General features: G+C 45.8%; 1 protein-coding gene across 1 annotated transcript; it reads right to left on the minus strand.

The window, feature by feature from the left end:
• Window positions 1–8,936: 8,936 nt before the first annotated feature.
• LOC121568174 (carbonic anhydrase 4-like) lies at window positions 8,937–19,301 on the minus strand. Its single transcript, XM_041878746.1, has 9 exons — window positions 19,253–19,301; window positions 17,860–17,904; window positions 17,600–17,764; window positions 15,391–15,536; window positions 14,299–14,391; window positions 14,119–14,185; window positions 9,435–9,598; window positions 9,117–9,260; window positions 8,937–8,951 (listed from the first exon to the last, which is right to left on the minus strand). The coding sequence occupies exons 1-9, from the start codon at window positions 19,299–19,301 to the stop codon at window positions 8,937–8,939; spliced, it is 888 nt and encodes a 295-aa protein (XP_041734680.1).
• Window positions 19,302–19,506: the final 205 nt, after the last annotated feature.

Below are 19,506 nucleotides of genomic sequence, written 5' to 3' on the forward strand. Positions count from 1 at the left end.
CAACATCACCCAAAATCAAGGGAACGTTTCTCACAAGACAGAGAGTTTGAATAGAATTAAGTGCTATGCTATTTCCACTGTTCTCTAGGTTGACTTTAGTTGGACGGTTTTTGTGCTCCAAGTACCCATAGTCAAACGAGTAGATTCTAGAGAGAAGTGCACGTTTCAAAATATAATGTTCAGAGACATATTCAAACAACAATTTTAACTCAAACTGAGCCACCCCTTCAAGAATGTCATGCATTATGTCCACAGAAAAATTACTACAAACATTGGGAGTGCTGCAAACTGTTTAGTTTAGAATTTTTCTTTACACCACACACGGATGGGAGCTGTGGGTCTGATTGCAACTGATTCAAATGCATTTCAAATGTATCTTTATCACGCAAGAAAATCTTACGGTCATCCTCAGACACATTTCTTTAGATCTTGATAATGAAATAATGACACTAAATGAATATTCATCACAGCAGAGTTCAACTTGGGTGGCAGATTCCTGAGGACAAAATAAATGGCGCCTATCTTGTGAACACCATGCTCGGATCCAAGTGGGTTGGCAGTTTCAAAGTCATCATAGTACAATTGGATCTGTAAAGCATTTCTATGTTTTGAGAAAAGGGATGAGTCTTAAAGTAACTTCCATCACAAATGTCTTCATAAGTATCTTCCACAAATGAACTTTTAACAAAGCACACCGGTTAATTGAAATGCATTCCAGGTGACTACCTCATGAAGCTGGTTCAGAGAATGCCAAGAGTGCAAAGCTGTCATCAAGGCAAAGGGTGGCTACTTTGAAGAATCTAATATATATTTTCATTTGTTTAACACTTTTTTGGTTACTACATGATTCCATATGTGTTATTTCATAGTTTTGATGTCTTCACTATTATTCTACAATCTAGAAAATAGTAAAAATAAAGAAAAACCCTTGAATGAGTAGGTGTGTGTCGTATATGAAGATTATGACTTTGTTAATGTTTTTAAGTGGAACCTGAAATGATGTTTATTTAGCAGAAAGAGAGCCGGTTTTAGTGTGACACCCCGGATAGGACAGAGAAGTCTGTGTGTTGTAGACAGGGGATTGGACAGTAGAGGGAGCCACCCATATCTTGGGAAGATTATATATACTGGGTAAAAACGACGAAGAGGTTAGAGCGGCCATTGCAATCTGGGACGCCGTTCTCCGGGTGTCATGACATCTGTAAAACTTATGCTGAAAGCTTGTGATATGAATAAAACTTATGATCAAAGGTTCAGTATGAGCGGACTCCTTTGTTTATCAGCAATAATTGCCAGCATTGACTCGATACTACATGTGTCCAAACTTTTGACTGGTACTGTATATTAAAACATGAACATATTACTTACCTTTCACTGCTGCGCAATTCCAGCTTCCCTTACACTGTCAGTAATTAGATGAAAAGGACGTTTCAAGTTAAAACCGGAAGCTCAATCAACACTGCTCAGTGCCACCGCCCAACCTCTCACCTGGGAGTTATATTAGCACAGAGCGTGTAAAAACAACTCTTAAATCAACACCTCAACACTACAAATTTAACACCAAGAAAATGAACACTTGTTTACACTGGCCAATTTGCTGTGTACTGCCATACCCCGTTCAAAGGCACTTCAATCTTTTGTCTTGCCCATTCAACCTCTGAATGGCACACATACAGTACACAATCCATGTGTCACGACTTCCTCTGAAGCTGCCACCTCTCCTTGTTTGGGCAGGCTTCGGCGTTCATCGTCACCGGCCTTCTAGCCACTGCCGCTCCTCATTCCATTTGTTTTGTCTTGTTTATTACACACACCTGGTTCATGTCCCCTCATCAGTACCTGTATAAGTGTTCCCTCTGCCCCCTTGTCTTTGTGTGTGATTGTTTATTGTGGAGGATAGTGGAGCTCCTTGTATTTTGTATCGCCGGGATATTTCCCTGTGTTCATTGTATTTTCCAGTGCGCCTGTTTTGCGCACTGGAGTGTTTTTGATGCGTTATTGAAGAATTTTGAAATGAATAATGGGCAGATATTGTACAAGCCAGGTGTGCAAAGCTCTTAGAGACTTACCCAGAAAGACTCACAGCTGTAATCATTGCCAAAGGTGAGTCTAACATGTATTGACTCAGAGGTGTGAATACTTATGGAAATGAGATAATTTTGTATTTCATTTTCAATAAATGTGCAGACAGGGGTATTGTGTGTAGACGGGTGAGAGAAAAACAATCTATATAATAAAATTTGAATTCAGGCTGTAACACAACAAAATGTGGAATAAGTCAAGGGGGTATGAATGTAACGATCCCGGCAGTCTGAGTCGGGTCCTGTCTGTGTACTAGTCTTTCTGCTCGTGATCTCCAGTTTCCCGAGGGTTCTGGAACGCTCCCTGCCTGGTTGCCGGGCAACGTTGCTAGGCGGGAGCTCTCTTGATTTCCGCACCTGCATCCCATCAGCAATCTGCACACCTGGTCCTGATCATCACCCTTCTTAGGCTCTGGCCTAACATCCATTCCCTGCCGGATCGTTAGCCATGAACAGTATGTTTATCAGCGGATCTAGTCTTAGAGCTTAGAGCATTAGTTTTGTTGTTTTGCACCTTGTTTGCTTGTTGTATGCTTACCTCCGTTTTGTTCTCCCTGCAGTCACTCGTCCGAACCTTCACCCAACCTCTGCCTGATGGTCGGCGGCTGCCGAGCCATCATTGGACCAACTACTGCACCCTCAACAACTCATCCACGCCGCCCGCTCTGTTCCCTGGATTATTCAGCTGCACTCGTGGATCAGTTAAATAAACACTCACCTTTGACACCACTTACCTTGTCCTGGTCTGCTTCTGGGTTCTGGCTTAGTAAACCGTGACAGAACGATCCGGCCAGTAATGAACCCAGCGGACCTGGACTCTGTTCGCCATGCCATTACCCATCAGGAGAAGATGTTGGGCCATCATAGCACGGTACTACAGGAGATCGCGTTGTCAGTTCGGAACCTTTCTACCGGTCTGACGGAGGTCCAGAACCAGCGCAAGTTTCCGGTGGAGGATCCACTACCGGTTTCACCCATCTCGCCTGCCGCGTCTGGAGCTGTGCCCTTCCGTGAGCCCAAGGTTCCGACGCCGGATAAATATGAGGGGGAGCTGGGAAGATGCCGTTCCTTCCTTATGCAGTGTGGATTAGTGTTCGATCTACAGCCCTACTCTTATGCCACAGACAAAGCTAGGATAGCCTTTGTGATTGAGTTGCTGCGTGGTCGAGCGCTGGAGTGGGCTTCAGCCGTTTGGGAACGACAGGATCCCTGCATGGCTTCATACCAGGGGTTCACGGCCGAGATGAGGAAGCTCTTCGACCATTCCGTCCGAGGGAGGGACGCAGCTAGGCGCCTGTTTTCGCTTCGCCAAGGAACTCGCAGCGTGGCCGACTTCGTGATCGAGTTCAAGACGTTGGCTGTGGAGAGTGGGTGGAATGAGGAGTCTCTGCAAGCGGCCTTTTACCAGGGTCTGTCGGAGCAGCTCAAGGATGAGTTGATCTCCTATCCGAGCCTAGTGACCTGGACAGCTTGGTAGCCTTGTCTATTCGGGTGGATAATCGAGTCCGAGAGCGAAGGAGGGAGAAGCAATGGGTCCCGTCCAACCGATCAGCTTCTCAGGTGCCAGTCGGGTCGGGGATTGGACCAGAATACGTCGATCATCGTCCACCACACAGGATTAGTGGAGAGGTCCTGTCTCCCGATTCTGAACCCATGCAAGTGGGGCAGCACGGGTTAACCAAGGAGGAGCGCCAACACAGACGTAGGACTAACTGTTGCCTCTACTGTGGTGGTTCGGGACATTACCTCGCCACTGGTTCCCGGCGGTCGTCAAACTGCGCGGCTCGCTAAAGTTGGGAGGACTTTTAGCGAGCCAGTTTCGACCTCTCAATACCTCTGTCAGACCCCGTTTCCCGGCTACCCTTATGAACAGGAATCAGAGCTTAGCGATTAACGCTTTTATCGATTCAGGTGCCGATGGAAGCTTTCTTGATGCCGAGTTGGTGGAACAGCTGGGGCTTTCCAAGGAGCAATTGCCGGAAGCCATTGAAGCTACCACTCTGGACGGCAGTAGTCTGGCACGTATCACGATGAGGACTGAACCGGTTAAGATGCTGTTGTCGGGGAATCATTCTGAGATGATTTCATTCTTCATTCTGCCGTCTTCCCATGTTCCTCTGGTCCTTGGATACCCCTGGCTGAAGGAACACAATCCCACGTTCGATTGGGTGACGGGCAAGGTAACGAGTTGGAGCCTTGATTGTCATGCTAACTGTCTCAAGACTGCCTGTCCCCATTCGGTTCCCAGTCAGGTGATTGAGGCTAAACCCCCAGATTTGTCCCTGGTTCCCGAGACATATCACGATTTGGGGGAAGTGTTCAGTAAGCAGAAGGCTCTGTCACTCCCTCCCCACCGACCATATGATTGTGCCATCAACCTGTTCCCTGGAGCTGTCTACCCTAAGGGAAGGTTATACAGTATCTCCCGACCTGAACGTGAGGCTTTGGAGACCTACATCAAGGAGTCCCTAGCTGCTGGTCTCGTTCGTCCCTCGTCATCACCCCTGGGGGGCAGGATTCTTCTTTGTGGGTAAGAAGGATGGCTCTCTTCGACCGTGTATTGATTATCGGGGGTTGAATGACATCACGGTCAAGAACAAGTATCCCCTGCCCTTGATGAGTTCTGCCTTCGACTCCTTACAGGGTGCTACGGTGTTCACCAAGCTAGACCTACGCAATGCGTATCACATGGTCCGGATCAGAGAGGGGGACGAGTGGTTGACGGGTTTCAATACACCGATGGGTCACTTGGGTATCAGGTGATGCCGTTTGGACTGACCAATGCTCCAGCGGTATTCCAGAGTATGGTGAACGGCGTCCTGAGAGATATGATCGGTCTCTTTGTGTTTGTTTACCTGGATGACATTCTGATCTTCTCGAAAGAACCTTCCGACCACGTCCAGCATGTCCGGCAGGTTCTGCAGCGATTGTTGGAGAATCGCCTGTTCGTGGAAGGCCGAGAAGTGCGAGTTTCACGCCCACACGACATCCTTTCTCGGGTACATCATCTCCAGGGGAGAGATTAGGATGGACCAGGAGAAGGTTAGAGCGGTTCTGGAATGGGCCCAGCCCGGTACGAGATTGCAGCTCCAGAGATTTTTGGGGTTTGCGAATTTCTACCGCAGATTCATCCGGGATTACAGCCGTGTGGCCGCTCCGTTAACTGCCTTGACTTCCAGTATCAGGACCTTCAAGTGGAATCCGGAGGCGGATCGAGCGTTTCTGGATTTGAAGAGGCGATTCACCAACGCACCGATTCTCTCTCAACCGGACACGGCCCGTCAGTTCGTCGTTGAAGTGGACGCGTCTGATGTGGGAGTTGGCGCCATCCTGTCGCAGCGATGCTCCACGGACAGTAAACTCCATCCCTGCGCCTACTACTCTCGTCGCCTTTCGCCTGCGGAGAGGAATTACGATGTGGGTAACCGGGAGCTTCTCGCGGTGAAACTTGCCTTGGAGGAGTGGCGCCACTGGTTGGAGGGGGCGGAGCAACCGTTTATTGTCTGGACTGACCACAAGAATCTTGCTTACGTGCAATCGGCTAGACGTCTCAACTCCCGTCAGGCCAGGTGGGCGTTGTTTTTCGGACGATTCAAGTTTTCCCTGACGTTCCGACCTGGATCTAAGAACGGCAAGGCGGACGCCTTGTCCCGGATGTTCTCCAAGACGGAAGAGAGTGGGTCCAAGACCGAGACAATTCTCCCCCGGAACTGCGTCGTGGGAGCAGTTATGTGGAAGATTGAGGAGGAGGTGATGGCGGCCCTTCGGACGCAGCCCGGTCCCCGTAACGGTCCACCCGGTCGGTTGTTTGTGCCTGAGTCGGTTCGTCCTGCTGTCCTCAAATGGTCCCACGCCAGCAAGATGGCTTGTCACCCTGGCGTGGCTCGGACGATGGCGTTTCTTCGCAGACGTTTTTGGTGGCCTGCCATGGCCGAGGATACTCGGGGGTTTTGTTGCTGCCTGTCCAGTGTGTGCGCAGAATAAGAGTACCAATCGGCCCAGCTCTGGACTACTTCACCCCCTTCCTATTCCCCGGCGACCATGGTCGCATCTGGCCCTGGACTTTGTCACTGGGTTGCCCGCTTCTGAGGGGAACACGGTCGTTCTGACTATCGTGGACAGATTCAGCAAGTTCGCCCACTTTGTGCCTATTGCCAAGCTTCCCTCTGCCTCGGAGACGTCCGAGATCCTGGTTAGGGAGGTTTTCAGGGTCCACGGTTTGCCCAGTGATATCGTTTCCGACCGTGGCCCTCAGTTTACCTCTGCTGTCTGGAAGTCCTTCTGTTTGGCCATTGGAGCTACAGTCAGTCTCACATCTGGTTTTCACCCCCAATCTAATGGTCAGGCGGAGAGAGCCAACCAGAAGATGGAATCCACGCTACGCTGCCTGGTCTCTTCCAACCCCACCTCCTGGGTCTCTCAGTTGCCTTGGGTTGAGTATGCCCACAATACTCTCCCTACATCTGCCACTGGGATGTCTCCCTTCCAGTGCCTGTATGGCTACCAACCTCCCTTGTTCCCTTCTCAGGAGAAGGAGCTCTCAGTGCCTTCTGTTCAGGCCCATATTCGTCGTTGCCACCGGACCTGGCATCGGGCCAGAAAGGCACTCCTTAGAGTTTCGGACCGGTATCAGCTCCAGGCGAATCGTCGCCGGATCCCCGCTCCCACCTATACCATCGGAGATAGGGTCTGGTTGGCCACACGGGATCTTCCTTTACGGACTGAGTCTAGGAAGTTGTTACCGAAGTTCATTGGTCCGTTTGTGGTGGAGAAGGTGATCAATCCGGTGGCAGTTCGACTCAAACTACCGAGGACGCTCAGAGTCCATCCCACCTTTCATGTCTCCTGCCTCAAGCCTGTTTTCCTCAGTCCTCTGTTGCCTCCTCCGCCTCCTCCTCCTCCTCCTCGGATGATCGGAGGTGGTCCTGCCTACACGGTGCGACGCATCATGGATTCCAGACGGCGGGGCCGGGGTTTCCAGTATCTCGTGGACTGGGAGGGGTATGGTCCTGAAGAGAGGAGTTGGATTCCGCGGCGACAGATCCTAGATGCTGACCTCATTCGTGACTTCTACCGCCTCCATCCTGGCGCTCCGGGAGTCCGCCCGGTGGCGTTCGCCGGAGGGGGGTACTGTAACGATCCCGGCAGTCTGAGTCGGGTCCTGTCTGTGTACTAGTCTTTCTGCTCGTGATCTCCAGTTTCCCGAGGGTTCTGGAACGCTCCCTGCCTGGTTGCCGGGCAACGTTGCTAGGCGGGAGCTCTCTTGATTTCCGCACCTGCATCCCATCAGCAATCTGCACACCTGGTCCTGATCATCACCCTTCTTAGGCTCTGGCCTAACATCCATTCCCTGCCGGATCGTTAGCCATGAACAGTATGTTTATCAGCGGATCTAGTCTTAGAGCTTAGAGCATTAGTTTTGTTGTTTTGCACCTTGTTTGCGTGTTGTATGCTTACCTCGTTTGTTCTCCCTGCAGTCACTCGTCCGGAACCTTCACCCAACCTCTGCCTGATGGTCGGCGGCTGCCGAGCCATCATTGGACCAACTACTGCACCCTCAACAACTCATCCACGCCGCCCGCTCTGTTCCCTGGATTATTCAGCTGCACTCGTGGATCAGTTAAATAAACACTCACCTTTGACACCACTTACCTTGTCCTGGTCTGCTTCTGGGTTCTGGCTTAGTAAACCGTGACAATGAATACTTTTTGAAGGCACTGTACTCGGTGTAGATCAGAGTCCAGTGCTTTGATAGTGATTCTCACCAGTTGTGTTACTAGGTCAAATAATGACACAGACTGTTCAATAAAAATAGGAAGTTTATGAGGTGAATCAAATATTAACAATAATGATAAGAAGTGTGCTAATAACAGGGTGATGGCAATGCATGGAGTAATGCCCTCTCAAGTATTATTTAAACACATAACAAAAACAAGATAAAATGTCTTGGTGCAAAATGTAATGATGTGTCCTTAAACACATTACCCCCTTAAATAAACTGTAACAACTATAATTTGCCAAGTAAAGTGAACTTTAATGAAAACAACTGCATTGCCGTCATACACAAACATATTCTGGGTTGTTTGGTTGACTCAACTGCTGGGTTGCAGGTGGTCAGTTAGTTGGGTTGTTTTCTTTTAAAAGAGCAAGGTTGGGTTGTTGATGCTGGGTTATTGGTTCTGGGTAATTGAGACTGGAGGCATAGTTTAGTAGGAGCGTGGCTTTCAGATAGTTATTTTTAGACACCCGTGAGAGTAAATATCATTCCTGTTCATCTGTTCTGTCGTACAGTTATCACATGTTAAGGTTGAACATTGACATTTTTGTAGCTTCACTGAGGCTTACAGAAGTGTATGAGTTCCTTAAAAGCCTATGTAAAAGGATACCACCTTATTATAATATGTAATAAATAATTAATTAATATTCTACAAGAATGTGTAAAATGCAAAACATTAAGGAAAAATTAAATGTGCAGTATGTAAACTTAACATGATGAACAGGACTGACATTTACTCTCACGGGTGTCCAATAAAGATCTATCTGAAAGCCATTCCCATAATAAGCCACGCCTCCTGAAAATAACCTAAGGATTACATTCAAAAAGACCCAGCTTCTAGGTCAACCCAGCATGAAAGTAAAAAATACCAAACTGAAGGTTAAATAAAATCATGTTTGGGTAATCCCAACCACCCAACATGTTGGGTTATTCACGCAACCCCACTGGCTGGGTCAAAATACCCCGGCTTGAGTTCTGTCCAATATTTACCCAGTGCTGGGTAACCAAAGAACCCGAATTGGGTTGTTTTTAACCCAGCATTTTTTAGAGTGTAGCATTTGAGATTATGATAATATTGGTCACTCTCTGGTTCCCTGATACACATATCCAAAGATGTTAGTATTTATTTGGGCAGTTTATTTGGGCAGTGGGAGTCCATTGGCTGATATCACAGTATGAAAATGTATGCACTCACTAACTGTAAGTCGCTCTGGATAAGAGCGTCTGCTAAATGACTAAAATGTAAAATGTAAAATCACAGAGGTGATGAGTAGCAGAGTGCTGACTAAGACAACTTGATTTCCAGAGCGATACACCTGGCGACCATTCAATGGCTGGTTTGGGCGATAGGTTCCCACCATAGGCTTTCCATCAGCAAACTGAAGCTGAGAAAATGCAGCAAGCTGTAGGAGACAAAAAAAAGCATGTTAGACATACAGTATGAAAATACAACTCAGTAAAGTCATACAAATAACAACTTTTTTTTACAATACATTTACGACAGCAGGTGATTTCATAGGTATAATGTCAGGTATAAAAGTGACCTAGGTGAGGTGAGGTATAATGGCATTATACACCTGTTGCCTGCTGAGAGGAATGGTATTTTCGAATATTGTCCAGACGACAGCTTCTGCACAGGGAGGTGTGGTAAGAGAGCCCTGGTAGCGGAAATAGCTGGTCATATTACACTGAGAGGGGATGAACATGTCCAGGGACACACCACTCAGTGTAGTGTTGGAGCCTAGAGGTGGACACAATAAAGACAATGGAAAAAATACAGGGTAAAACTATCTTAAGTTGCCTCTATGTAACTACACAGTAATAACTTAAGGTAAAGTGTTGCCCAATGCAGTTTCAAAAAAAGTATTTGTCACATGCGTCGAATACAACAGGTATTACCGTGAAATGCTTACTTACTAGTCCTTAACCAACAATGCAGTTCAAGAAATAGAGTTAAGAAAATATTTACTAAACAAACTAAAGTAAAAAAAAGTTACACAATAAAATTAACATAACAATAACGAGGCTATATACAGGGGGTACCGGTACCGAGTCAATGTGCATGGGTACAGGTTAGTCGAGGTAGTTTGTACATGTAGGTTGGGGTAATGTGACTATGCATAGATAATAAACAGCGAGTAGCAGCAGTGTAAAAACAAAGGGAGGGGGCCATTTGATTAATTGTTCAGCAGTCTTATAGCTTGGGGGTAGAAGCTGTTAAGGAGCCTTTTGGACCTAGACTTGGTGCTCCGGTACCGCTTGCCATGCGGTAGCAGAGAGAACAGTCTATGACTTGGGTGACTGGAGTCTTTTACAATTTTTTGGGCTTTCCTCTGACACCGCCTAGTATATACAGTTGAAGTCGGAAGTTTACATACACCTTAGCCAAATACATTTAAACTCAGTTTTTCACAATTCCTGACATTTAATCCTAGTAAATATTCACTGTTTTAGGTCTGTTAGGATCACCACTTTATTTTAAGAATGTGAAATGTCAGAATAATAGTAGAGAGAATTATTTATTTCAGCTTTTATTTCTTTCATCACATTCCCAGTGAGTCAGAAGTTTACATACACTCAATTAGTATTTGGTAGCATTGCCTTAAGATTGTTTAACTTAGGTCAAACGTTTCGGTTAGCCTTCCACAAGCTTCCCACAATAAGTTGGGTGAATTTTGGCCCATTCCTCCTGACAGAGCTGGTGTAACTGAGTCAGGTTTGTAGGCCTCCTTGCTCGCACACGCTTTTTCAGTTCTGGCCACACATTTTCTATAGGATTGAGGTCAGGGCTTTGTGATGGCCACTCCAATACCTTGACTTTGTTGTCCTTAAGCCATTTTGCCACAACTTTTGAAGTATGCTTGGGGTCATTGTCCATTTGGAAGACCCATTTGCGACCAAGCTTTAACTTCCTGACTGATGTCTTGAGATGTTGCTTCAATATATCCACATAATTTCCCTTCCTCATGTTGCCATCTATTTTGTGAAGTGCACCAGTCCCTCCTGCAGCAAAGCACCCCCACAGCATGATGCTGCCAACCCCATGCTTCACGGTTGGGATGGTGTTCTTCAGCTTCAGACCAGAGGACATTTCTCCAAAAAGTACAATCTTTGTCCCCATGTGCAGTTGCAAACCGTAGTCTGGCTTTTTTATGGAGCAGTGGCTTCTTCCTTGCTGAGCGGCCTTTCAGGTTATCTCGATATAGGACTCGTTTTACTGTGGATATGGATACTTTTGTACCTGTTTCCTCCAGCATCTTGACAAGGTCCTTTGCTGTTGTTCTGGGATTGATTTGCACTATTCGCACCAAAGTACGTTCATCTCTAGGAGACAGAACGCGTCTCCTTCCTGAGCGGTATGGCGGCCCATGGTGTTTATACTTGCGTACTATTGTTTGTTCAGATGAATATGGTACCTTCAGGCGTTTGGAAATTGCTCCCAAAGATGAACCAGACTTGTGGAGGTCTACCATTTTTTTCTGAGGTCTAGGCTGATTTCTTTTGATTTTCCCATGATGTCAAGCAAAGAGGCACTGAGTTTGAAGGTAGGCCTTGAAATACATCCACAGGTACACCTCCAATTGACTCAAATTATGTCAATTAGCCTATCAGAAGCTTCTAAAGCTTTTCTGGAATTGTCCAAGCTGTTTAAAGGCACAGTCAACTTAATGTATGTAAACTTCTGACCCACTGGAATTGTGATACAGTGAATTATAAGTGAAATAATCTGTCTGTAAACAATTGTTGATTGCACAAGTAGATGTCCTAACCGACTTGCCAAAACTATAGTTTGTTAACAAGAAATTTGTGGAGTGGTTGAAAAACGAGTTTTAATGACTCCAACCTAAGTGTATGTAAACTTCCGACTTCAACTGTAGGTCCTGGATGGCAGGAAGCTTGGCCCCAGTGATGTATTGGGTCGTACGCACTACCCTCTGTAGCGCCTTACAGTTGGATGCCTAGCAGTTGCCATACCAGGCGGTGATGCAACCGGTCAGGATGCTCTCGATGGTGCAGCTGTAGAACTTTTTGAGGATCTGGGGACCCTGAGGGGGAAAAGGTGTTGTCGTGCCCTCTTCACGACTGTCTTCGTGTGTTTGGACCATGATAGTTTGTTGGTGATGTGGACACCAACGAACTTGAAACTCTCGACACGCTCCACTACAGCCCCGTTGATGTTAATGGGGGCCTGTTCGGCCCTCCTTTTACTGTAGTCCACAATCATCTCCTTTGTCTTGCTCACTTTCAGGGAGAGGTTGTTGTCCTGGCACCACACTGCCAGGTCTCTGACCTCCTCCCTATAGGCTGTCTCATCGTTGTCGGTGATCAGGCCTACCACTGTTGTGTCGTCAGCAAACTTAATGATGGTGTTGGAGTCGTGCTTGACCATGCGGTCATGGGAGAACAGGGAGTACAGGAGGGGACTAAGCATGCACCCATGAGGGCCCCAGTGTTGAGGATCAGCGTGGCAGATGTGTTGTTGCCTACCCTTACCACCTGGGGGCGGCCCGTCAGTAAGTCCAGGATCCAGTTGCAGAGGGAGGTGTTTAGTCCCAGGGTCCTTAGCTTAGTGATGAGCTTTGAGGGCACTATGGTGTTGAACGCTGAGCTGTAGTCAATGAACAGCATTCTCACATAGGTGTTCCTTTTGTCCAGGTGGGAAAGGGCAGTGTGGAGTGCGATTGAGATTGTGTCATCTGTGGATCAGTTGGGCGGTATGTGAATTGGAGTGGGTTTAGGGTTTCCGGGATGATGGTGTTGATGTGAGCCATGACCAGCCTTTCAAAGCACTTCATGGCTACTGACGTGAGTGCTACGGGGCGGTAGTCATTTAGGCAGGTTATCTTCGCATTCTTGGGCACAGGGACTATGGTGGTCTGCTTGAAACATGTGGGTATTACAGACTCGGTCAGGGAGAGGTTGAAAATGTCAGGGAAGACACTTGCCAGTTGGTCTACGCATGCTCTGAGTACACATTTAACATTTTAGTCATTTAGCAGACGCTCTTATCCAGAGCGACTTACAGTTAGTGAGTGCATACATTTTTCATTCTGGCCCCCCGTGGGAAACGAACCCACAACCCTGGCGTTGCAAGCGCCATGCTCTACCAAGTGAGCTACAGGGGACCCTGAGCTCACGCCCTGGTAATCCGTCTGGCCCCGCGGCCTTGTGAATGTTGACCTGTTTAAAGGTCTTTCTCACATCGGCTATGGAGAGCGTGATCACACAGTCGTCCGGAACAGCTGGTGCTCTCATGCATGCTTCAGTGTTGCTTGCCTCGAATCGAGCATAAAAGGCATTTCACTCGTCTGGTAGGCTCGCATCACTGGGCAGCTCGAGGCTGGGTTTCCCTTTGCAGTCCATAATAGTTTGCAAACCCTGCCACATCCGACCAGTGTCAGAGCCAGTGTAGTAGGATTCAATCTTAGTCCTGCATTGACGCTTTGCCTGTTTAATGGTTCGTTTGAGGGCATAGCGGGATTTCTTATAAGCATCCGGATTAGTGTCCCGCTCCTTGAAAGCGGCAGCTCTAGCTTTTAGCTCGGTGCGGATGTTGCCTGTAATCCACTGCTTCTGGTTGGGATATGTACGTACAGTGACTGTGGGGACGACGTCGTCAATGCACTTATTGATGAAGCCGGTGACTGAGGTGGTATACTCCTCAATGCCATTGGATGAATCACGGAACATATTCCAGTCTGTGCTAGCAAAACAGTCCTGTAGCGTAGCATCCGCATCATCTGACCACTTCCGTATTGAGCGAGTCACTGGTACTTCCTGCTTTAGTTTTTGCTTGTAAGCAGGAATCAGGAGGATAGAATTATGGTCAGATTTGCCAAATGGAGGGCGAGGGAGAGCTTTGTATGCGTCTCTGTGTGTGGAGTAAAGGTGGTCTAGAGTTTTTTTTCCTCTGGTTGCACGTGACATGCTGGTAGAAATGAGGTAAAACTGATTTAAGTTTGCCTGCACTAAAGTCCCTGGCCTTAATTGGTCTACAAAATAAGCTACTGTTCATTCTACTAGTGATTGCTAATAGCTTTATCGAATACACTGTAGTTAAAAAATAAGGGTTTTATTACTTTGTATTCATCACGTGCCAGTTGTACTTTAGTCTCTTGGCACTTATACCAACGTGACTATAAACTACCAGCACTTTCACATAGGCCTATCCCTGTACGATCCGGAACATGGATCATTTAGGACCTGGATCCATGCTATAAAAGATACAAAACAATAGTTGTTGTTTATTAGCTGACTTACTGGGCTTATTGATTGTGTTCAGAGCATTTATGATGGAGTCGTATTTTTTGTTGGAGCTTCCTGATTGCTGAAAATATAAGAGACATTATCAGTATTATCAGAGAGTATCATCTATCAAATGCCATTAAACCCCATTTTCTCATGTTGTAGAAAGTTTGATAAGATTAAGCTGAAAAATACCTCATAAAAGAATCCAAGAACTCCAACCCCTGCAGGGTCTTTCAGAGCATCAGCCAAAGAGTTGTATTCCTCTTTTATATTTACTATATGAAGCTGAGGACATCAAGACATATCATTGACAAATATATTAAAGATTGCAATGCATGTGAACAGGAAAAAGTGTACGTAAATGTGATTGATGTATAATTACTGTACACATAATGTAGTTTACAAAAGTTAAATCAGAAAGGCTGGTCTGAATGCTAATTTAAATTCATCAAGTAAGTAGAACACAATTCACTTTGTTTCCTATTCTACAAGCATAGTGGGAATGAACACAAACATATTGTCACACCCTGATCTGTTTCACCTGTCTTTGTGCTCGTCTCCACCCCCCTCCAGGTGTCGCCCATCTTCCCCATTATCCCCTGTGCATTTATACCTGTGTTCTCTGTTTGTCTGTTGCCAGTTCGTCTTGTCAAGCTTACCAGCGTGTTTTTCGTACTCCTGTTTTCTTGAGCCGTTTCCTAGTTTTCCCAGTTATCATTCTGCCTGCCCTGACCCTGAGCCTGCCTGCCGTTCTGTACCGTTTGAAACGGCCCTGGACTACTGACCTCTGCCTTCCCCGACCCTGAGCCTGCCTGCCGCTCTGTACCTTACGGACTCTGCCCTGGACTACCGACCTCTGCCTGCCCTTGACCTGTCCTTTGCCTGCCCCCTGTTTATATAAAAATAATTTGAACTGTCTGCATCTGGGTCTTTTCCTGAGCCGTGATACGTATCATCATCAGCATAGCATCTTGCTTCTTCTTTTCTTTCCTATTAGCCATGTGCGGATTAATAATAACCTTAAGGCCCGTCATTGTAACTCCTTTCGATGCCAGCTGCCTAACATAGGTCTACCTGTCATCAGCATCTGGCTCCGAGGAGCAATCCCCAAACTATTCAATAAAATGTTATATTGCATTCTGTCTTTGTTGTCCATTCAGATAAGCCTGTACTCAAATTGAACTGTATCTAAAAGACCTAAAACTATGTGATAATCATAAATATCAGGAGTATGAAAATACATTGTTTATTATGGGAATGTTTCCTTTCATTTGGTCATCATACCTCCATGGGATATCGTTCTCCATCGATGGTATGTTCTGATCCAAGGCCTCCATCCTTGCCCAAGTGCAGGTGGAGCTGTACTGCCTTGTATGGCATGGCCAGATCTCCACCCTGAACCTTCGCTGTGGCAGGCAGGTCCACTTGAACTGCAGAGAGATGAAAGCTTTAGTCCGTGTAAGAGGATATATGTGGAGTCCAAGGACCTTGCATGTACTGTACTATTGTAATGTTAAGCAAATGTTATGGAGCTTTGAGCTTAGATCAGATCTGTGAAATATCAAGGCATTGAGTGAGTGAATAGGCCTTGCTATTCATGTTCAATACAACTACAATACACCATGCTGATATACTGTATCATTTGCAGGGGGGTTCTGTACTGTAAATGTACATGCAGCATCTATATCAGGGGTTCCCAAACTTTTTTGGCCTACGACCCCATTTTGAAATCTGAAAATTCTCGCCACCCTAACCATGTGAAAAATATTATGTAAATAACAGTCAATGTTTACTTTTTTATTTGGGGCTATGGCAGTCAATAGAAAAACATTGTAACAGTATTTATGATTGTCTTCTCAACTCACCATCACATAATTTTAATGTGGGGCTATGACAGTCAATTGCAAATGAGTCTGACATAATGTCTCTTACCTCACCACCACTAATGAGATGGGTGTGCTTGAGGCATGTCGCATCGGAGCTTCTCAAAGTCATGGGGCGTGGTCGACAGTACGCACCTCATCTCTGCTGTCACATCCAATCTGGATCGATATTTGGTTTTAATGCAGACGAGAGCAATGAATCCAGCTTCACACATATGAGCTGGCGAAAGGTACCATGAGTTTTAATGTTCAGAGGGAGACGGCAGGGTATTCCCTTTGAGTCAGGAACCAAAAGTTCCTTCATAGTGACTTGTGAATGCGTCGTCTGCAGCATTCGGTCACATGACAGCTCGATCAGCTGTTCAATTTCCCTTACCGACATTTCAACTGAGCCAGGATCACACAGTCAAACGGATTGGGAAGTAGGTCCCAAGGTGCTCTTCCAAGCGTTGGAGGTGATCCCACTTGTGTGGGACACTTACTGATGCTGTTTTCTGTTAGAAACATGCACAGCTGAGGGAAGGGGGCATGCTTAGCTTTTGAAAGACTCTCTCCACGAATAATTATTTCCTCTGAATCCACTGATTCGGTCACTCATTCATCTGTCTAATGTTTTTGTATTTCCCCTGAGTTACCTCTGCTGCAGAGGATAAGTTCATTAGAGTTACCAGCCTCATAAATTGCAGCCCAAATAAATGCTTCACAGAGTTCAAGTAACAGACACATCTCAACATCAACTGTTCAGAGGAGACTATGTGAATCAGGCCTTCATGGTCGAATTGCTGCAAAGAAACCACTACTAAAGGACACCAATAATAAGAGACTTGCTTGGGGCAAGAAACACAAGCAATGGACATTAGACTGGTGGAAATGTGTCCTTTGGTCTGGAGTCCAAATTGAAGATTTTTGGTTCTTTGTGAGACGCGGTGTGGCTGAACGGATGATCTCCGCATGTGTATTTGCCACCGTAAAGCATGGAGGAGGAGGTGTTATGGTGCATTGCTGGTGACACTGTCTGTGATTTATTTAGAATTCAAGGCACACTTAACCAGCATGGCTACCACAGCATTCTGCAGCGATACGCCATCACATCTGGTTTGGGCTTAGTGGGACTATCATTTGTTTTTCAACAGGACAATGACCCAACACACATCCAGGCTGTGTAAGGGCTATTTTACCAAGAAGGAGAGTGATGGAGCGCTGAATCAGATGACCTGGCCTCCACAATTCCCCGACCTCAACCAAATTGAGATGGTTTGGGATGAGTCGGACCGCAGAGTGAAGGAAAAGCAGCCAACAAGTGCTCAGCATATGTGGGAACTCTTTCAAGACTGTTGTAAAAGCATTCCAGGTGAAGCTGGTTGAGAGAATGCCAAGAGTGTGCAAAGCTGTCATCAAGGCAAAGGGTGGCTATTTGAAGAATCTCAAATATAAAATATATTTTGATTTGTTTAACACTTTTTTGGTTACTACATGATTCCATGTGTTATTTCATAGTTTTGGTGTCTTCACTATTATTCTACACTGTAGAAAATAGTAAAAATAAAGAAAAACCCTTGAATGAGTAGGTGTTCTAAAACTTTTGACCGGTAGTGTATATAGAAACTTACCAGTGCGACCTTTGTTTGTGATGAAACTGTGGAAGGCCTCTTGGTACCCAGTGAATGTGAATGGTGTAAGGCGTCTGTCTGGTAGAGTTCTTCTCGTCACAATGTTAATGGGGGACTGGGTTCTTCTCCCACATGCCCCAGCAACAGTTGCCCAACCATCAGGTCCTTCACATGAGTAACGAGACAGCACATTGGTTATGTTTAAAGAACTTTGATTCCAATAGGTATTTTAGAATATGTACTGTATGTGTATAGTTTACCTATGCAGTTGCCACCACATGTAACCTGGGACTGGTAGCACCAATCTGGAGAAGGGATTTAAGGACATCATGGACCATCTTTTCCCATTGAATAAAATGTGAAGCTCAATTTTTTCCTATTAAATACAATGTCCCATTGACGTTGTCGTCAATACGTATTTTTCCATTAAATGCAATGTATTGATAACATCATAGATTGTGAAGTTTTCCTTTTTGCATAAACATAACAGGGTGACATTTTCCTATATCATGTTGGGATATTGTGGGGTTCTATTTTCTCATAACTAGATGTGATGCCTAGCTTAGAAAGAATACATTAATGATTAAACATAATAGGTTTGTACTGTACTGATAGATTGTTTAATATAACAAGCTGTGATTAATGTGGGGAACTGTTAGGGGGTAGGATGAGATAAGACTTGTGTCTCACATACACACACACTGCCTCTTTGTTAAACCGCTCAAGGACATGTGTTCTGCTACAAAGATGTCTGAGGTTGCTGACTCAAGACAAGTTGTGGAGATAACAACTAATGCCTGGCAACAGTGAAGCGCCAAGGGGCTGGGACCAGCCTGTGCGCCAACGATAGGCTGAGTAAGTCTAAACCGCGCTCAGTCTCTACTCTGATAGGCCAGCAGGGAGCGGGAACTCTGTCAGAGTATTTAAAGAAGAACTTATAACAATGGCTCAGTTCTCTGACTGCCCTGCGTGGTTTTTCAGTGGGCCCGTATATACGAACATCATATTTACCATTCAAGTGTCTGCATTAATTAAAATACTAGTCTATTTTAGAAGACGTGTATTGACCTCTTTTTGTTCCTATACCAGATTTGACGCAACTTAACAATATCATGAATCATCCAATGGCATTTTAGTGTGCTCAAGATACAGCATAAATAAATTATGTTTGAGTATTTCACTTCCTAAATTTAAAAAATATAAGATGTTGCAAAGTTCACTGTTATGGTCAACTTTGTCAATCAGATACAGACAGCTGTAAAGGAACACGATTTTAGTGGCTTTTGACAGACCATTACGAAGCGTTACCTGCCACATGTGATAGAAATGTATATGTCAAAAGCAGAGTTCTAAGATCCCACGGCAAACAACCAAAGAGGCAGGCCAAAGTACAATCAAAAGTTCTTTATTATAAATTCAGCTTTTACAACAATGACAATACACAGTATCACTATGGCCCGATTAGAAACATTTAAAAAGGGCTAGGATTTAGGGCTATAGGCTAACTATGAACACCGGGACAAATTTACACAACAGTTTATTCGTTCGTCCGGCTCGTCATCAGCTCTACCTGAACAGGGTTCATTAGTTGACGGCTGGTTCGGTCATCAATGGCAGATTGGTTGTCGATTGCTGGGCTGTCGCTCGCTCTACGTCGGGCTTGCTGGGTGGTAGCGTTGGGTGTAGCCTCTGGCAGCTGCATCGGGCGTGTCCCCCATGTCTGTAGTCGTGGGGGACACAAAACATACGATTACAGCATGTACTGGCCAACAATTGGAGTCACACGCTGGAAATAAGCACTTTCCTTGATAGCGTTGTGATTTGTGTCTTTTTCCCACAGCAGGTGGACGTCGGTCAGTCGAGGGGTCCGCCGGTCCGAATGCCGTCATGAAGGTAAATTCCAGTTC

This window comes from Coregonus clupeaformis, chromosome 6 (genome assembly GCF_020615455.1).
Source record: "Coregonus clupeaformis isolate EN_2021a chromosome 6, ASM2061545v1, whole genome shotgun sequence".
NCBI classification, from domain to species: domain Eukaryota; kingdom Metazoa; phylum Chordata; class Actinopteri; order Salmoniformes; family Salmonidae; genus Coregonus; species Coregonus clupeaformis.

What these genes read in the sequence shown, in the direction of transcription:
- LOC121568174 (XM_041878746.1), bottom strand. Translation starts at nt 19,301, where the DNA reads ATGCAGCTGCCAGAGGCTACACCCAACGCTACCACCCAGCAAGCCCGA. An exon ending in TACCACCCAGCAAGCCCGAC is followed by an intron (nt 17,905 to 19,252) that starts GTAGAGCGAGCG and finishes TCCCTTCTCCAG; the next exon opens with ATTGGTGCTACCAGTCCCAG. An exon ending in TTCCTCTCAGCAGGCAACAG is followed by an intron (nt 9,261 to 9,434) that starts GTGTATAATGCC and finishes TGTCTCCTACAG; the next exon opens with CTTGCTGCATTTTCTCAGCT.